General features: G+C 40.8%; 1 protein-coding gene across 15 annotated transcripts in view; it reads right to left on the reverse strand.

The window, feature by feature from the left end:
- Positions 1-14,155, reverse strand: part of GREB1L (GREB1 like retinoic acid receptor coactivator) — a 244,054-nt gene that overhangs the window by 56,781 nt on the left and 173,118 nt on the right. For 12 of the 15 annotated variants that reach the window (XM_024984513.2, XM_024984507.2, XM_024984516.2 and 9 more), the window contains 6 exons: positions 12,615-12,743; positions 8,797-8,913; positions 8,071-8,190; positions 6,902-7,039; positions 5,155-5,340; positions 564-890 (listed from right to left, as the gene is read on the reverse strand). In XM_024984513.2, coding sequence (XP_024840281.1) covers positions 564-890; positions 5,155-5,340; positions 6,902-7,039; positions 8,071-8,190; positions 8,797-8,913; positions 12,615-12,743 — 1,017 coding nt within the window. The remainder of the gene's footprint in view (positions 1-563; positions 891-5,154; positions 5,341-6,901; positions 7,040-8,070; positions 8,191-8,796; positions 8,914-12,614; positions 12,744-14,155) is intronic. The other 3 variants (XM_024984515.2, XM_024984514.2, XM_024984517.2) reach the window with 2 other exon arrangements.

Here is a 14,155-nt window from a genome sequence, read left to right on the forward strand (position 1 = left end):
CCCTTTGTTAGGAAGATGTGAGAGCCATTCACAGAGAGGAGAAAAGCAAAATTTAGTCCAAATGGCAACTCAGGATGGCATCTGATAGAAAATCAGCACCAGAAACAAAAACGCATTTTGTAATGTACCAACTTTCTGAAGTTTTCTTTACGGTCAATGTTACAGCATTAAATACCCTCTCTGGCGAAGAGGTGAATATATGAGTTAAGTTCCTGGCAGATAACGATGAACTGGCTTAGGCCACCTGTGGCAGTGGCTTTATCACATGCTAGAGTGGTAACATTTCCAAAACCTTTTAAGGACAGAAGCGACATGGGACAAGGGTATCTGTTACCAGGATGTGCTTTGAAATAATGCTCCCACCACCAGCTGACAGGGATGCTAGCCAAACTACAGGCTACAAAAAAATCTGATCTGAGGAGCAAAGGAAAAGTTAAAATTAGGAGGAAGAACCCAAGCTGAGGCCCTTGATCAGAGATTAATTGCATGGATTCCTGAGACACTCAGCAAGTAGTTTTCAAATGGACAGATGATTGAATGAATAGATTTTAAAAATTACTCACCTAATACGACCACGCAAAACTCATTTCCTCTGATTTTTGAAGCACAAATGGTTACCACATAATCCGGGAGTTTTTGATAATGCCTCATTTCACTGAGAGTCCTCAAAGTCTCTGAAATGCCCTCTGCCAAAGAGTTCTGGGTCACAATCACATGAACCAAGTCTTGAGACACGCTGGCAATTAATCTAGCCAGCCAGGGGAGTTGTCCTGGTGACACTGGTGTGCACTGCGCACCCATCTGCAGGGCTCTCTCTCTCAGAGTAAATTCCTGCATAGCTTTCAGCATAATTTGCTCAAATTCTTCCCTGAGAGGTATCTGATCAGGACCTAAATTGAAGAGAATTATAGCTAAAATTTTTTTTTTTTTAGATCACAGCTAGAAAAGAGAGACACGTAGATACACACACAAATACACCAGTATGCTGTCTATTCCGGCTGGCAAGTAAGCTGTTTTTTCTGTAGTGGCCTTAAATATACTGCACCTATTTATCATTTTTGATTGTGAAACTACCTTCTCTCTTCTCTGTCTGCCTCAGTATATATTTTTACAATGCAGACTTCTGCTCCTGTTATCTTTAAAAAAAGACGTGCTCAGAGAGTATCAATTCCACTGTATGCCTTGGGAGATGGTCACTGAGGGTGGTAATTTTAAAAATAATATCAGAAATATTATTATATAATGTTGTTGTTGTTGTTGTTCAGTCACTATGCTGTGTTCGACTCTTTGCAACCCCATAGATTGCAGCACACTGAAGGTAGTGTTTTTGTTGACTTATGAAACTTGGCATTATGGAAATAGTTAATGACTAATGAAGCAAGAAGCTAACCCACTAGTGTGTATAATCAGCTTCAGGCTTCACGCAGTTCTCATTTTATTCATAAATAGTTTAGAAAAACATTTGCATGTATAGCCTCTGTACCAAATTTTGAGAATACTGTCCACAAGGAAAGTTATTTTTCACTCCCAATTTATATTTAGGCAGTTTCACGTTTTCCCCAGATAGAGAATGTTCTCATCAGGGAGTTATTTATCCCAGAGTTCTGGGGTAAAGATGGCCTTTGGCCCTCCTCTCTGACTGTGGTTATGGCTAAGCTTTCACGGTTGATCCGTCCACCCTGGAATTAGGGGGATTTTGTTTCTCTTTAGGAACTCAACCAGGCTTTAGGACAAAATAAGCAATCAATGTCTGGCATCCAAGTGACATAAATGAATTCTTACACTTAAGTTTAAGTTGAAACTGGCAGGACTACGTTCGCTGCTGCTACCCAAAACCCCTTCTTTGGCTGTGCAGAACTTAGCTTTGAATCTAGAACCCCTCGGTGTCTGTGATCTGAGATCAAGCAATTGCCTTGGAATCCAGAGTCAAAAGCCCCTTGCAGAAAAATACAGGGAGGAGGGACCTGACTTCTGTATGGGAACGAGGCACCTGAATGAATCAGAAATCTCTCCTTCCTTTAACAGGGATTTAAGTGGCCTCCCTGACCCTGCCCATCATCTCTGGGAAAGGAAGAAAGTGAAAGTTTAGTAATGTTTAGGACAATCAAAATTAAATAAAATGTTATAGGTTTCTTCTTTTTAAATATGTTTTAAAAATAAACAATTTTGGATAACCACAAGTACACCTACTGTCTAGCACAGGGAACTCTGCCCAATGTTATGTGACAGCCTGGATGGGAGGGGAGTTTGGATGCGTGTATATGTATGGCCGAGTCCCTTTGCTGCCATCATTTGATTGTGCTGTGAAACTATCACAACATTGTTAATTGGCTATACCCCAATACAAAATAAAAAGTTAACAAAAAACCAATTTTAATTTGAAAAAAAACAAACAAACAGTATTTTCCAGGATTGGCTGGAGCCAGAGGGAAGTAAAAGAATGAAGTCCTCATAAATTTTTCTCTTCTGTATATAGAAAGAGGGCAAAAAATTGGCAATGTTTACACTGGCTTTATGTGTCCATGCCTTCCCCAATCCTTTACTAGGGGAGACCTTTCTTATCACCTGGGAGCCACCAAAGTTTCTGGTCTTCATTTAACTTTACCAAATTAGCACCACGGTTCGCGGCCATTAAGTACACACTTAGTAGTGAGCTCAAAGTGCATAGACTTGTATTGACTGTGTGAGGAGAAGGGAAGGTGGTCGTCTTTTTAAAGATTTCTCCCATCAGAACAAACCACAGCGCAAAAAGCATGTGGCTCTGCCTGCCACCAGCTTCTCATAGGCCATCTGAAGAAGCTGGTGAACAGGTATGTTGTAGGACCCACACCAAACCACGACGGAGTTAACATGTTCTATCAGGCAGCATCATTAATCCCAAACACAAAGGCATTCTGGGAAAATAAAGTCTCAAACACGTTCATGGCATTCTTGGTTGCCTTCAAATTCACTTCTATAGAGTTTTGATCGAATTACTGTTAGGAATGAGAAATGGAGGAAAAAGTATTAAAGTTTAAATGAAGTAAGAGACTTTTTTTTTTTAATTGCCTTGTTTCCAATCACCTCCCATCATTTCTTCATCTTTAGCCTTTACAGCTAAATTGCAGGAGCCTTTTCTCCATTTGATTATGGTCATTTTTCCCCCTTCAAGTACTGATCTCCAGTTACTCAGCCCAGACAACAGGGCTGAAGGCTTTTCAGCTAGAGCTGCCATAATAGGAAAGAACAAGGGTCCAACCAACTCAAGGTCCTCCAAGACTCTGGATTCGCTGATTTCATCATCTACTTCAAAAGACTTTCAGATTGTGAAATAATTGAGACTTATTTTTTTAAAAATGACTGTAGTGGAAGGATCCATTCTTTCTGAAAAATCTTGCTTTTCTTCTTCTCTGTTACATTCAGGTAACTGAGCCATCTGAATATTAGCCCTGTCCTCTTAGGAGTCTGGATTTATTTTTTTGGACGTCTATTTATAATCTATACAATATGTGAACATTTTCTTTCTGCCTTCTTTGAAATTTTTGAAGGCAAAAAAAAAAAAGGACTCCAGAAGAGTTCGTTGAGGAGAAGTGACGTCTCAATGTTTAAAATTTACATGAAGAAAAATAAACAGCTATTTATTTTGGACATTGAGAAACATAATTAATTGGTTGCAAGTAAAACTCTGGATTGAATTGATCCTGAAGGGCAGAGAAGAGTTTTGTCTAATAAAGAGTGTTCTATTTTTTAAGAAAAGAGCTTTTAGTAATTTAAGGGAAGATGTTTTGTTTAGACCATGTAGTTCATTTAATTAACTTGGACTTTGCTTAAATTGTTGCTGAGATTGAAAAAAATGCTATACTGATATGTTTGGTTTGCTATAATAGCATTACTTCATGTGGTCTTGTCTTACTGATCCTGAATGCATCTTGAAGCTCTTTTTTCATCCTGAAACATGGTTGAAAGTCAGTATGTATCAATTGAAATTATGATGTCAAATGTCAGACCCAGGAGATTTTTTATAATTTTACCACCTGCTAATAAAAATGATTAGCAAGTCCCAGATTTATCATGAAAGTGGCTCATGAGATATCTGAAGCCTCACCAAATTTCAAAAGCCCATGTCAAGGCAGATCCTATGTCAAGGCATGCCTTTGGGCTCTCGGGGTACGAAGAGGTACAGCCAAGGCTGCAAGCTGATGCTCCAAGGCTGAAGGTGAAGTTTGTGTGTGCGTGTGTGTGAGCATGTAACATTGTTTAGCCCCGTGGCTTTTTATCATTTAGCACCAAAGTACTTTAAAACATTAAAAAAAAATGCACAAGAGCACAGATAAAATTTTTAATGTGTAATTTTACACCTCAAACATTTTTCCTAAGTAAATCAGTGGTTTGAAGTCATGGAAAGAGTGTATAATTAGGCTGCATATTAGATGGCCCACTGCAGTTTGCAAAATAAAGGACATTGCAATGTAAATGCTGTGGAGCCACTGCAGTATTGTCCGGGCACATGCATACACCCGCCATGGGGCTCAGGAGGAGATATCAAATAGAGGAAGGAAGTGAAGGGTTCATGACCTACGTATCCCTTTACCCTAAAGCCCAGAAGACCTTCCAGGGAGTTCACCACATCAAAGGGATGAAGCTACAGAAGAAAAAAAAAGCGTGTAGGGACAGTGGATAAACAAGATAAAAAGGCCAAGTGGAAAATCGGAAAATAACTGTCTAAGGCAATGACCACATTTGCATTCCAGATGGGAGCTGCACTTTCAGAAAGGTGGCTTGGCCTGAGTCCCCAAGGGAGGTACCCATGGCACAGCTCTCAGACAGTCTGCCAACATCAACTGCTTTGCAGACCTTAGACCAACATGGGACTGGACGCTAGGTGGAGCAATTTATCTCTGCTAGAACCTGAAGAAGTAAAGCGAGGAGCAAGGGAGGCTAGGTCTGAGAAATGAGGAGAAAAAAGTAGGAAAGAGAAGGAAATGAATAGGAAAGAAATGGAGGAAAGGACGAGGAAAAGTCATAGCGAGTGGGGTTGAAGAAAAAGAATGTTAGAAGCGAAAAAGGAGAAGGAAGAAGTGGATAAAGGTGAGAAAGTGGGTAAGAAAGGAAAAAAGTATGTTACAAAACAGAATAAAAATCGTCACCATCAAATGATTATTGAAAATAGCTTACCCAGCCGTACGAGATACTGTATTGTCAGAAGAATCATGTTTTCCACGCTCAGGAGTTGGCTGCCAGTCAACCCTAATTGTTCCAAATCCTTGTTTTCCAACTGTGGAATCTTGTAGCAGTTCACCAGCAGAGGACTGACAACAATGTCACCAACATTTCCATAGAAATAGGGTAAAGTGCCATAGCCTGCCCCAACAGAAGCAGGTCAATACAGTTCAACATTTCCTCCTGAGGTCCAACCAGGTATATTTGCTCAACTAGGATCCACGATGCCTACCAAAGTTCCCTGACCTCTGAATGGCTACCAAACAAATGACTCAAATGTATCAATCCTAGAGAATTCACTCCAACGCTCTAAACGCTACCCTTTTATTAAATTAGATGAACAGGAAACAAAATACTCAAATTATATTATATAGGGACATGCTAATTAATATCTCTGCCAGAGAGGATTGATGAAAGTTTGCAAAAACATCTCTGTATCCTTTGTAAACCTGCAGGAATAAAATATTTTCAGATAAAATTCCTGATCAGATAAGAAGTCAGAGAATAGACAGACTACTATAACATGCTTACTTCACTTCTTCAGGTTTTCTTTTAAAAAGTTTAAGCTAAACTCATAGATCAACAGCAATATTCTGCCAGTCACAAGTATTAATACTTGGAGGGTCTTACTCTTTTTGCTATCTTAGCTATTGTTGTTATGTTCTCTTCCTGAATGTCAATAAAAGTCTCAAATCATCTTAGGAGTAGATAGTACAAAATGTGTTGAAAATACACACTGTGTTGATGGTCTGGTGGAGAGAACAGTCCCTCCATGAGTCTTTCTAAAAGGCAGACACCAAAGGATAAGTTTTACTTATCCTTCCAAGGCTTAGCTGCACCATGCATGTAACTCGAATGCTCAGTAAGCACTTCCTGACTATATGGAATTTAAACAACTGGATTTCCCCCAGTGCCTGTAGGTTCAGGGAGCAGCCTGATAAAGAATAGGGCTCAAAGCAAAACTATCCATGTCAGTAGGCTCAAGCCAACTGCAAGAAACAGATAACACCTCACATAGACATACCATAAAGATCCACTGGGCTTAAACACCCTATCTGTTTAGTACCGGGGGTAAAGTCAGCAGTCTTCTGCTGGCCTCGGCTAGCCACCGCACCTCCCCCGCCCGCTCCGCTCCGCCCCCGGCAACAAGGGGACTCTTGATGTGGGTATGAAAGGCACCTCCACTTATCGAGAGCTTAGAAAGGCTCTCCCTCCTACAACTCCCCATGGTTGAGATCTGCAGCTCTGGGGCCTCTTGGTCCTCCTGAGATGGGCCTCTTCACCAGCTCAGCTTGTTCCTTTTCTCTGCAGCCTGGCTCCCTTTGACTGAAATGAGCCCTCTCCAGCTTTGTCTGCTTTCACCCACCCTTCACTTCCCCAGCTCAAAGGTGACTTCTGAGAAGGCTTCTCAGACCCCTCCAAGCAGAATTAAGCTCCCTCTCCTCTGAGCTCTTGGAGTTCTTGGCTATGAACTCTAGACTCCCCCCACTAAACAGTGCTCTTTGTGGGCAGAAAGACTGCCTTCTTCCTAACTTCTAGTCCCTTGTTTAGTATAGCTTGAAGGAACTGACCAATAAAAGCTGAAAGAATTAATAGAGGCATCCATGAATACATTCACAAATACATGAATAAAGACACATGGAAATAGAGGAGTCCTTCTAGATTCCAGGGGACACAGGCAACTTGGAATTCCTTTTCTTACCTATCAGGATAACTGGTCTAACTCCTGAGTTACTCAGCAGATTTTCAGGAACAATTACAGTTTCCCCTGCAGGAATGGGTCGAGGTTGTAAAATTCCAGTTAATGGGGTCTGTGGAACTGGGGTAGATAAAAGGGACTCTGGAAAAAAAAAAAGTTGTTTGACAAGAAGGATTAGATAGGAAGGCTAAATGAAATACAGTTGAAATCAACACAGTGTGACTACCTTTAACATGCAAGTTTTATAGGTCTAACGGCTGTTTTATTAAAGATATTCATGCTTACTGTATAAAATAAGAAGTGAGAGGAACAAACAAACATATCAACCATTATCAAATCGTCTGGAGATGGCTGCTATTTAACATTTTGGCAGTTTTTCCTTTTAGTTGTTTTCCCATATACAGTATTTTGGATTCTGTTTTGAATTTTATCTCTTCCTGCAGTAGATTATCAAGGCATATCTAGTCATTACAGAAAATGTGAAAAGTATAGAAAAATGAGAATAGGGATAAAGTCATCATTAGTCAGTATACCTAGAGGCAATCACAGTACCATGTTGGCACAATTCTTTTTGTAGGTATCATTTCTACGTAGTCTTTAGAATTACTTTTTAAACAAACAAATTTTTAAATAACCTTATGTCCTAGAATTGGTATGTTTACATTTGTCTGCGTTTTATATAGCAAGGTAGATGGGCATTTGAACATTTTAACTGTAGGCATCAAATGGCCACAGTTGGGTATTATAAGGGAGAAAGAATCAGTTGGATTTCAGGATTCTAGTCACAGACTGAACCATTCAATTCAGAAATAGTAAGTACAGGTCATGTAAGGAACCAGATCACAGGAGAAGACATCTAACACCACTACTCGCAGTGCAAGTCCAGTCATGCTCTGGGATGGTGGGCTGGTAGCATCATGCCCTCTGTAAAGAATGGCTTATGGATACTGTGGGATACAACAAAGCCAGATGGTGACTCAAGATCTCTCATGATGGCTCATGTGCTTGTTCGGATGGCAGATACGATGGGGACAAAACATCAGCTGCTAGAATGCTGGACGCAATTGTTGGTAAAGGAAATGTATCTTCAAGGGTTCATGGAAAGGACAAGATTAGGAGATACCTCTGCTAATTTAAGGAAACTTAAAACCCATCTTCTGTTGAAATCTTACCTGTTCTTGAAAGAGGGCGAACTGTAGGAATAGGAACAACTAAACCAGGTTGGGGGATGGGTGACCCAGGATACCATCCTCGGTGTCGCTTCTTTGGTGGCCCAGAAATGAACATGGTAGCTGAATGCAAAAAGAAAGATGAGGCTCGTCCTTAGTGATGGAAGTAAGGAAAGAAGTCAAAGTAACACAGGACCTTTACTATGATTATACTCAGAAAGTCGAAGTCATTTTTCTAGAGGTAAGGATAAAATTAGAAAAAGTCACATACTTACAATACCATCTAACAACTGCAGGCTGTTTCATGATGGACAGTTTTACCCAAATTATTTCATCTGATTCTATCAACAACTCCATGAAGTTGCAGGACAACTACACTGTTAACACCCATTTCATAGAGAGTGAAGGAAAGGCTCACATTTACCCAGTGTCACATAGTAGAGATGAACTTTGAACCCTGTAATTTGGTCATCAAAGCCCATGACTTTTAAAGATACATCTTATATATTTGCTTCAGTGTTATTTCCTTGGTAGGCCCATCCTTGTAGAATGGGCAGTAGACACACAATTGTAATTGTTCATACCAATCATAAACTTTCAAAATATTGCACGAGAAGCTAAGGAAAAACTGGGAATACCCTGCCAGACAGTTGATCATTCCAAACTCTTTGGAGCACTTCTTCCATAACTGAGTTGCATTATTTCAAAACTCTAAGATGGGTATGGTACCTTGGTCTCCCGAGGCAAAGCTAGGTCTTGGTGACAATGAATAATTCCCTGGGCGGGCTGGCGTGGAGCTAGACGCACTGCTCTTTCCTCCATGGCTACTGTTTCCGTTAGCAGCATCTGTGGTACAAAAGAGGAGCCACTCAGAACAGAGTCTGGGCAGGACACTGCTTTCTGTGACGCTGCAACCGTACAACAAACCACGCACCCTAGGATTCAAAGACATCCCACTGACAGGACAGCTCAGCTGTGCAAAGCCAACTACAACCATCAGAGGAGTACCTTCAGTAACATGAACTATCACCCCAAATAATTTTCTAGGACCCTAAATCATCTTTTTTATTTATTTAGTTTTTTGGCTGTGGGGCATGTGGGGTCTTAGTTCCTTAACCAGGGATGGAACCCACGCCCCTGCAGTAGAAGTGCAGAGTCTTAACCATTGAACCGCCAGAGAAGTTCCCCCAAGAGATCTTTTAGAATCATTTTCAGTGATGTCTTTGGAGATGGTGGGTGGAAAGAAAACTTTAAAAAAGACCTTTATCATGGAAATTTTCAAACATATATAGAGAGAATAGTATATGAACTGGGTACCCACCACCCAGCTTCAACATTTATCAAGGTATGCCCAATCCTGTTTTATTTATACCCCCTATCTCTTCTCCCCCACCCTACATATGCACATATGGGCTCTGGATTATTCTGAAGCAAACTCATTTATCGTATCACTTCATCCATAAATACTTGTGTATGTGTTTCTAAAAGGACTCTTAAAAAAACATAACTGTGATATTGCTTGATACTTAAAATCAACAATAATCAATAATTTCTTAATATTAAATACCCCATCAGTATTTGAATTTCCCCCAGTCATCTCAGAAATGGCTTTTTACATTTCTTATTCAAACTGGGGTTCTAAAAATATCCACACATTGAATTTAGTTGCTGCTGCTGCTAAGTTGCTTCAGTCTTGTCCAACTCTGTGCGACCCCATAGACAGCAGCCCACCAGGCTTCCCTGTCCCTGGGATTCTCCAGGCAAGAACACTGGAGTGGGTTGCCATTTCCTTCTCCAATGCGTGAAAGTGAAAAGTGAAAGTGAAGTCACTCAGTCGTGTCTGACTCTTCGTGACCCCATGGACTGTGGCCCACCAGGCTCCTCCATCCACGGGATTTTCCAGGCAAGAATACTGGAGTGGGGTGCCATTGCCTTCTCCGGAATTTAGTTGCTCTGTCCCTTAAACCTCTTTTAATCTATAAGATTTTCCTTTTTCTTTTCATTTTTTTGCTTTTCCTTCAAGACTTTTTTACATTAATTTTTATTAGAGTATAATTGCTTTACAATGTTGTGCTAGTTTCTACTGTTCAGCAAAGTGAATCGGCCATATGAATACATATATCCTCTCTGTTTTGGATTGCCTTCCCATTTAGGTCAACACAGAGCACTGAGAGCACTGAGAAGAGCTCCCTGTGCTATACAGTAGGTTCTCATTAGTTATCTATTTTATACACAGTATCAATAGTGCATATATGTCAGTCCCAATCTCCCAATTCCTCCCACTCCCCCCCACCTTTTTTTTTTTCTTTCTTGCAATTAGTTTGCTGAAAATATAGCAGAATTTCTCATTTTCTGTATTTTGCTGACTGGATATCCATGGTGTAATTTGATATCTCCTCTAATTCCTAAACTAATCATCAGATATAGATGCTTGCTCAGATTCATTTGATTTTTCTTTTTTTTCTGACAAGAATACCTCCTAAGTCTTGTATACTTCCATTAAGAGAGGCACATAATAGCGAGTTTGTTCGCTTCTTGTGATGCTCAGATTCATCAGTGGGCTTAAGAGTTGTTAGCCTAATCCTCAAGTTATAAGTTGTATATTAGCCTTTCATGCTATAGTTTTAGCAACCATGATGGTTACCACCAAGATCCATAATTTCACTCATTATTCCTTTAGCTGTAAAAACTTGGATTCAGTTTGTTCCAGTCTATAATCTAACCAGAAGACAGATTCTGTAAGAACTGTTGGACCCAAGTAAGAACAAAAGTGGTCTGGATAAATTATGATGCCTAACTGTTGGAAAGTTGCCAACAATAATAGGTTCTCTTTCTCATTTTTCTTCTACTTCTCTGACCATTTCTTTTTGTTAAACACTGCCATTTTCTAGGGTTCTACCTTTAGTTCACAGCTTGCCTTACTCTACATTTCTCTTTGATTGATATCATTTACCGTGGCATGCTGGTGGGTCAGCTTTACACCATTAGTCCTGCTTTCTCTCTATGACAAATTAAATGACTGTTGAGTGGCTCCATTTGGATGCCTCATCGTTATTCCAAACTCAATATGTCCTAAATTGAACTCATCATCTCCTGGGGAGACTGCTACCCCTGCTGTATTCCCAATGTCAAGTAACAGAACCAACCATTAGCCCAGAAAGATGGACATCAACCGAGACCCCTTCTTCCACTTGACGCTCCCATTCATCAGTCGAGTCTGCTCATTTCACATCCTGAGTAGTTCTCCAATCTATCTCCTCCTGCCCTACCTGATTTTCACCCTGGTAAAAGACCTCATCATTTCTCACCCAGACTACTGAAAGACCTGCAACTTGTACTGTCATCTCTTTTTGCTGCCCAAACGATCTAGTCAAATTAAAAGAAGACTATGTCACTCCCCTGTGCCATAAGTTATAGAGTAAAATTCATGCTTCTGAGTCCGAGCTCCTATGATCTTTCCCTTGTCTGAAAGTGAAGTTGCTCAGTCACATCCAACTCTTTGTGACCCTGTGGACTGTAGCCTGCCAGGCTCCTCCATCCATGGGATTTTCCAGGCAAGAATACTGGAGTGAGTTGCCATTTCCTTTTCCAGGGGATCTTCCCAACCCAGGGATTGAACCCGGGTCTCCCACAGTGCAGGCAGACTCTACCGTCTGGGCCACAAGGGAAACTTCCCTTGTGGGGATCGTGCTTACTTCCTGCTATTCCCTCAGTTTTATATTGTATGTTTCTAACAAGTCCAACCTGCCAGAGGTTCCTGCACATGTAATGTCATACTGCTTCTCTCCTTTTCCTTTCAAGCTTTGCTCCTGCTTCCCCCTAAATATGAAATGTCTTTCCCCTACTCTGCTATACAGTGAACATCTCCTCATAGCTCAAGACTGCACTCCTTTAAGAACTCATTCTTAATTTCTCCCTAAAAGGCTGTGCTAAACGCCCCTCCTCTAGGAGGTGCTCCCCTTAGGACATTATGTATTTACTGTGACCCCAGGGACTGTAGCCCACCAGGCTCCTCTGGCCATGGGATTCTCCAGGCAAGAATACTGGAGTGGGTTGCCAGGCCCTTCTTCAGGGGGTCTTCCCAACTAGGGATCAAATCCATGTCTCATTACGTCTTCTACATTACAAGTGGGTTCTTTACCACAAGCACCACCCAGGAAGCCCTGTATTTATTGCAGTATACTGAAAACATCTCACAGGTCAATCTCCTCTACAAGGTTACAAGCATATTAGAGGTCAGGGATTGAGCATTATTTATCTTAGTATCCCCAGTTCCTCATCGTAGCAGGCACCCAAGAAATGTATATTGAACAGAATCAATCTGTTTTGTCTCCCCTGTGTGCCAAATGTCCACTGACTCTTTTGGATCTAACAGAGAAAATGCAAAGCTTTGTATAATAATGTCTTATTGTAGACAGCCCCACTTTTGCCTTCAGCTGGCAAAGAAGGATCTTCTGTTTTCTTCTACCAAATTGCTAATTAAACTTCTCACAAGTCTTTTGTAGACTATGTATTCACCAAAGAAATATAAGTGAGGAAAACATCACCTGCGGCAAAAGTCTTCCCTACAACCTGCAAAGACAAAGCCAGTGGCTTCACAACATTCTTATTCCGGGTCAGGTCCTGAGCGCCACTTAAATTGATTGCAGAATTAGCTGGACTGAGAACCGGTGAATCTTTAAAATGAAAGAGGTTGTTCAAATTAGAAACTAGTTATATATGCAGGAAGGAAGTCAATTCAACAAGAGTGAGCCGAGAGAGAGTAGACTGTAGAATTACAGTTTCCCCCTTGATCTATTTTAAGAAAGTCCATTTCGCTGTACATCAGTTTTATTTTCTTTTTATGTATTTAACAAACACTAACAGGTACAATGTGCTGGGTCATAGTCTAAGCACTTTAAATCTATCAGTTCACCTAATTCCTATATGAACTCAATGAGGCTGTTACTATTACTTCAGATGGTGGTAGCCATTTAACTTGGTCAAAGTCATATGACATGACATTGAAGATATGATCATGTGCCATACTAAAACTGTCTCTACAGTTTCCTTCAAAGTCATATTTTTATGAGATATATTTATCTCTATCCAGATAAGTTTATCATTTGCAAAGTATTATGCAAGCTAAGTCATTGTAATGTTGAAAACACAACTTGCCTTTGAAGAAAACGTGTGTTAATATTTGGAAATAAACTAGAATTTCTACCTATGTAATACCAGGGACATCCAAAAAAAATCCCTAATTGGATTCACAAAATAATTCAGCACAGAAAAATCAAATGCCATTTCAGAGGCAGGCTATGTGAGAGATAGAGACTCCAGCCAACTAGAGTTTTCTGAAATGAATATAACAGACCCCAAGTTCCTGACTCTATAGGCTTCCCCAGTAGCTCAGCGGGTAAAGAAAAAAAAAGTGAAAGTGTTATTCGCTGAGTCATGTATTCGCTTAGTCGTGTCCGACTCTTTGTGACCCCATGCACTGTAGCCAGCCAGGCTCCTCTGTCTATGGAATTCTCCAGGCAAGAATACTAGAATGGGTTGCCATTCCCTTCTCCAAGAGATCTTCCTGATCCAGAGATCAAACCCAAGTCTTTTGCTTGGCAGGCAGATTCTTTACCATCTGAGCCACGAGGGACCTGCAATGCAGTAGACACAGGAGGCGTGGGTTTGATCCCTGGGTCGGGAAGATCTCCTGGAGGAGGAAATGTCAACCCACTCCAGTATCCTTGCCTGGAAAATCCCATGGACAGAGGAGCCTGGTGAACTATAGTCCACAGGGTCACAAAGAGCTGGACCCAACTGAGCAACTAAGTGGGAGTGTGAAGCCCCTGACTACACCAGCAGAACAGTGTATCAGGTAACACAGGAATCCGTCAAAGGAACTACGAAAACTCTGAGAGTTTAAAACACAACGTGTTCTGAAGAGCAGGACTCTGATGATGCTACATTAGAAATTATCTAAAACATTAATGCTCATACCACAATGTGATTCCCGATACATCTAACCAGTGCAGAAGAACTCAAAAGACTGAAATGGTCCCCTACTGGCTCAGGAGAGTTCATATTCCTCTCTGCAGGTCTAACGTAC

This window comes from Bos taurus, chromosome 24, assembly GCF_002263795.3.
Source record: "Bos taurus isolate L1 Dominette 01449 registration number 42190680 breed Hereford chromosome 24, ARS-UCD2.0, whole genome shotgun sequence".
In the NCBI taxonomy this organism is placed as follows: Eukaryota; Metazoa; Chordata; class Mammalia; order Artiodactyla; family Bovidae; genus Bos; species Bos taurus.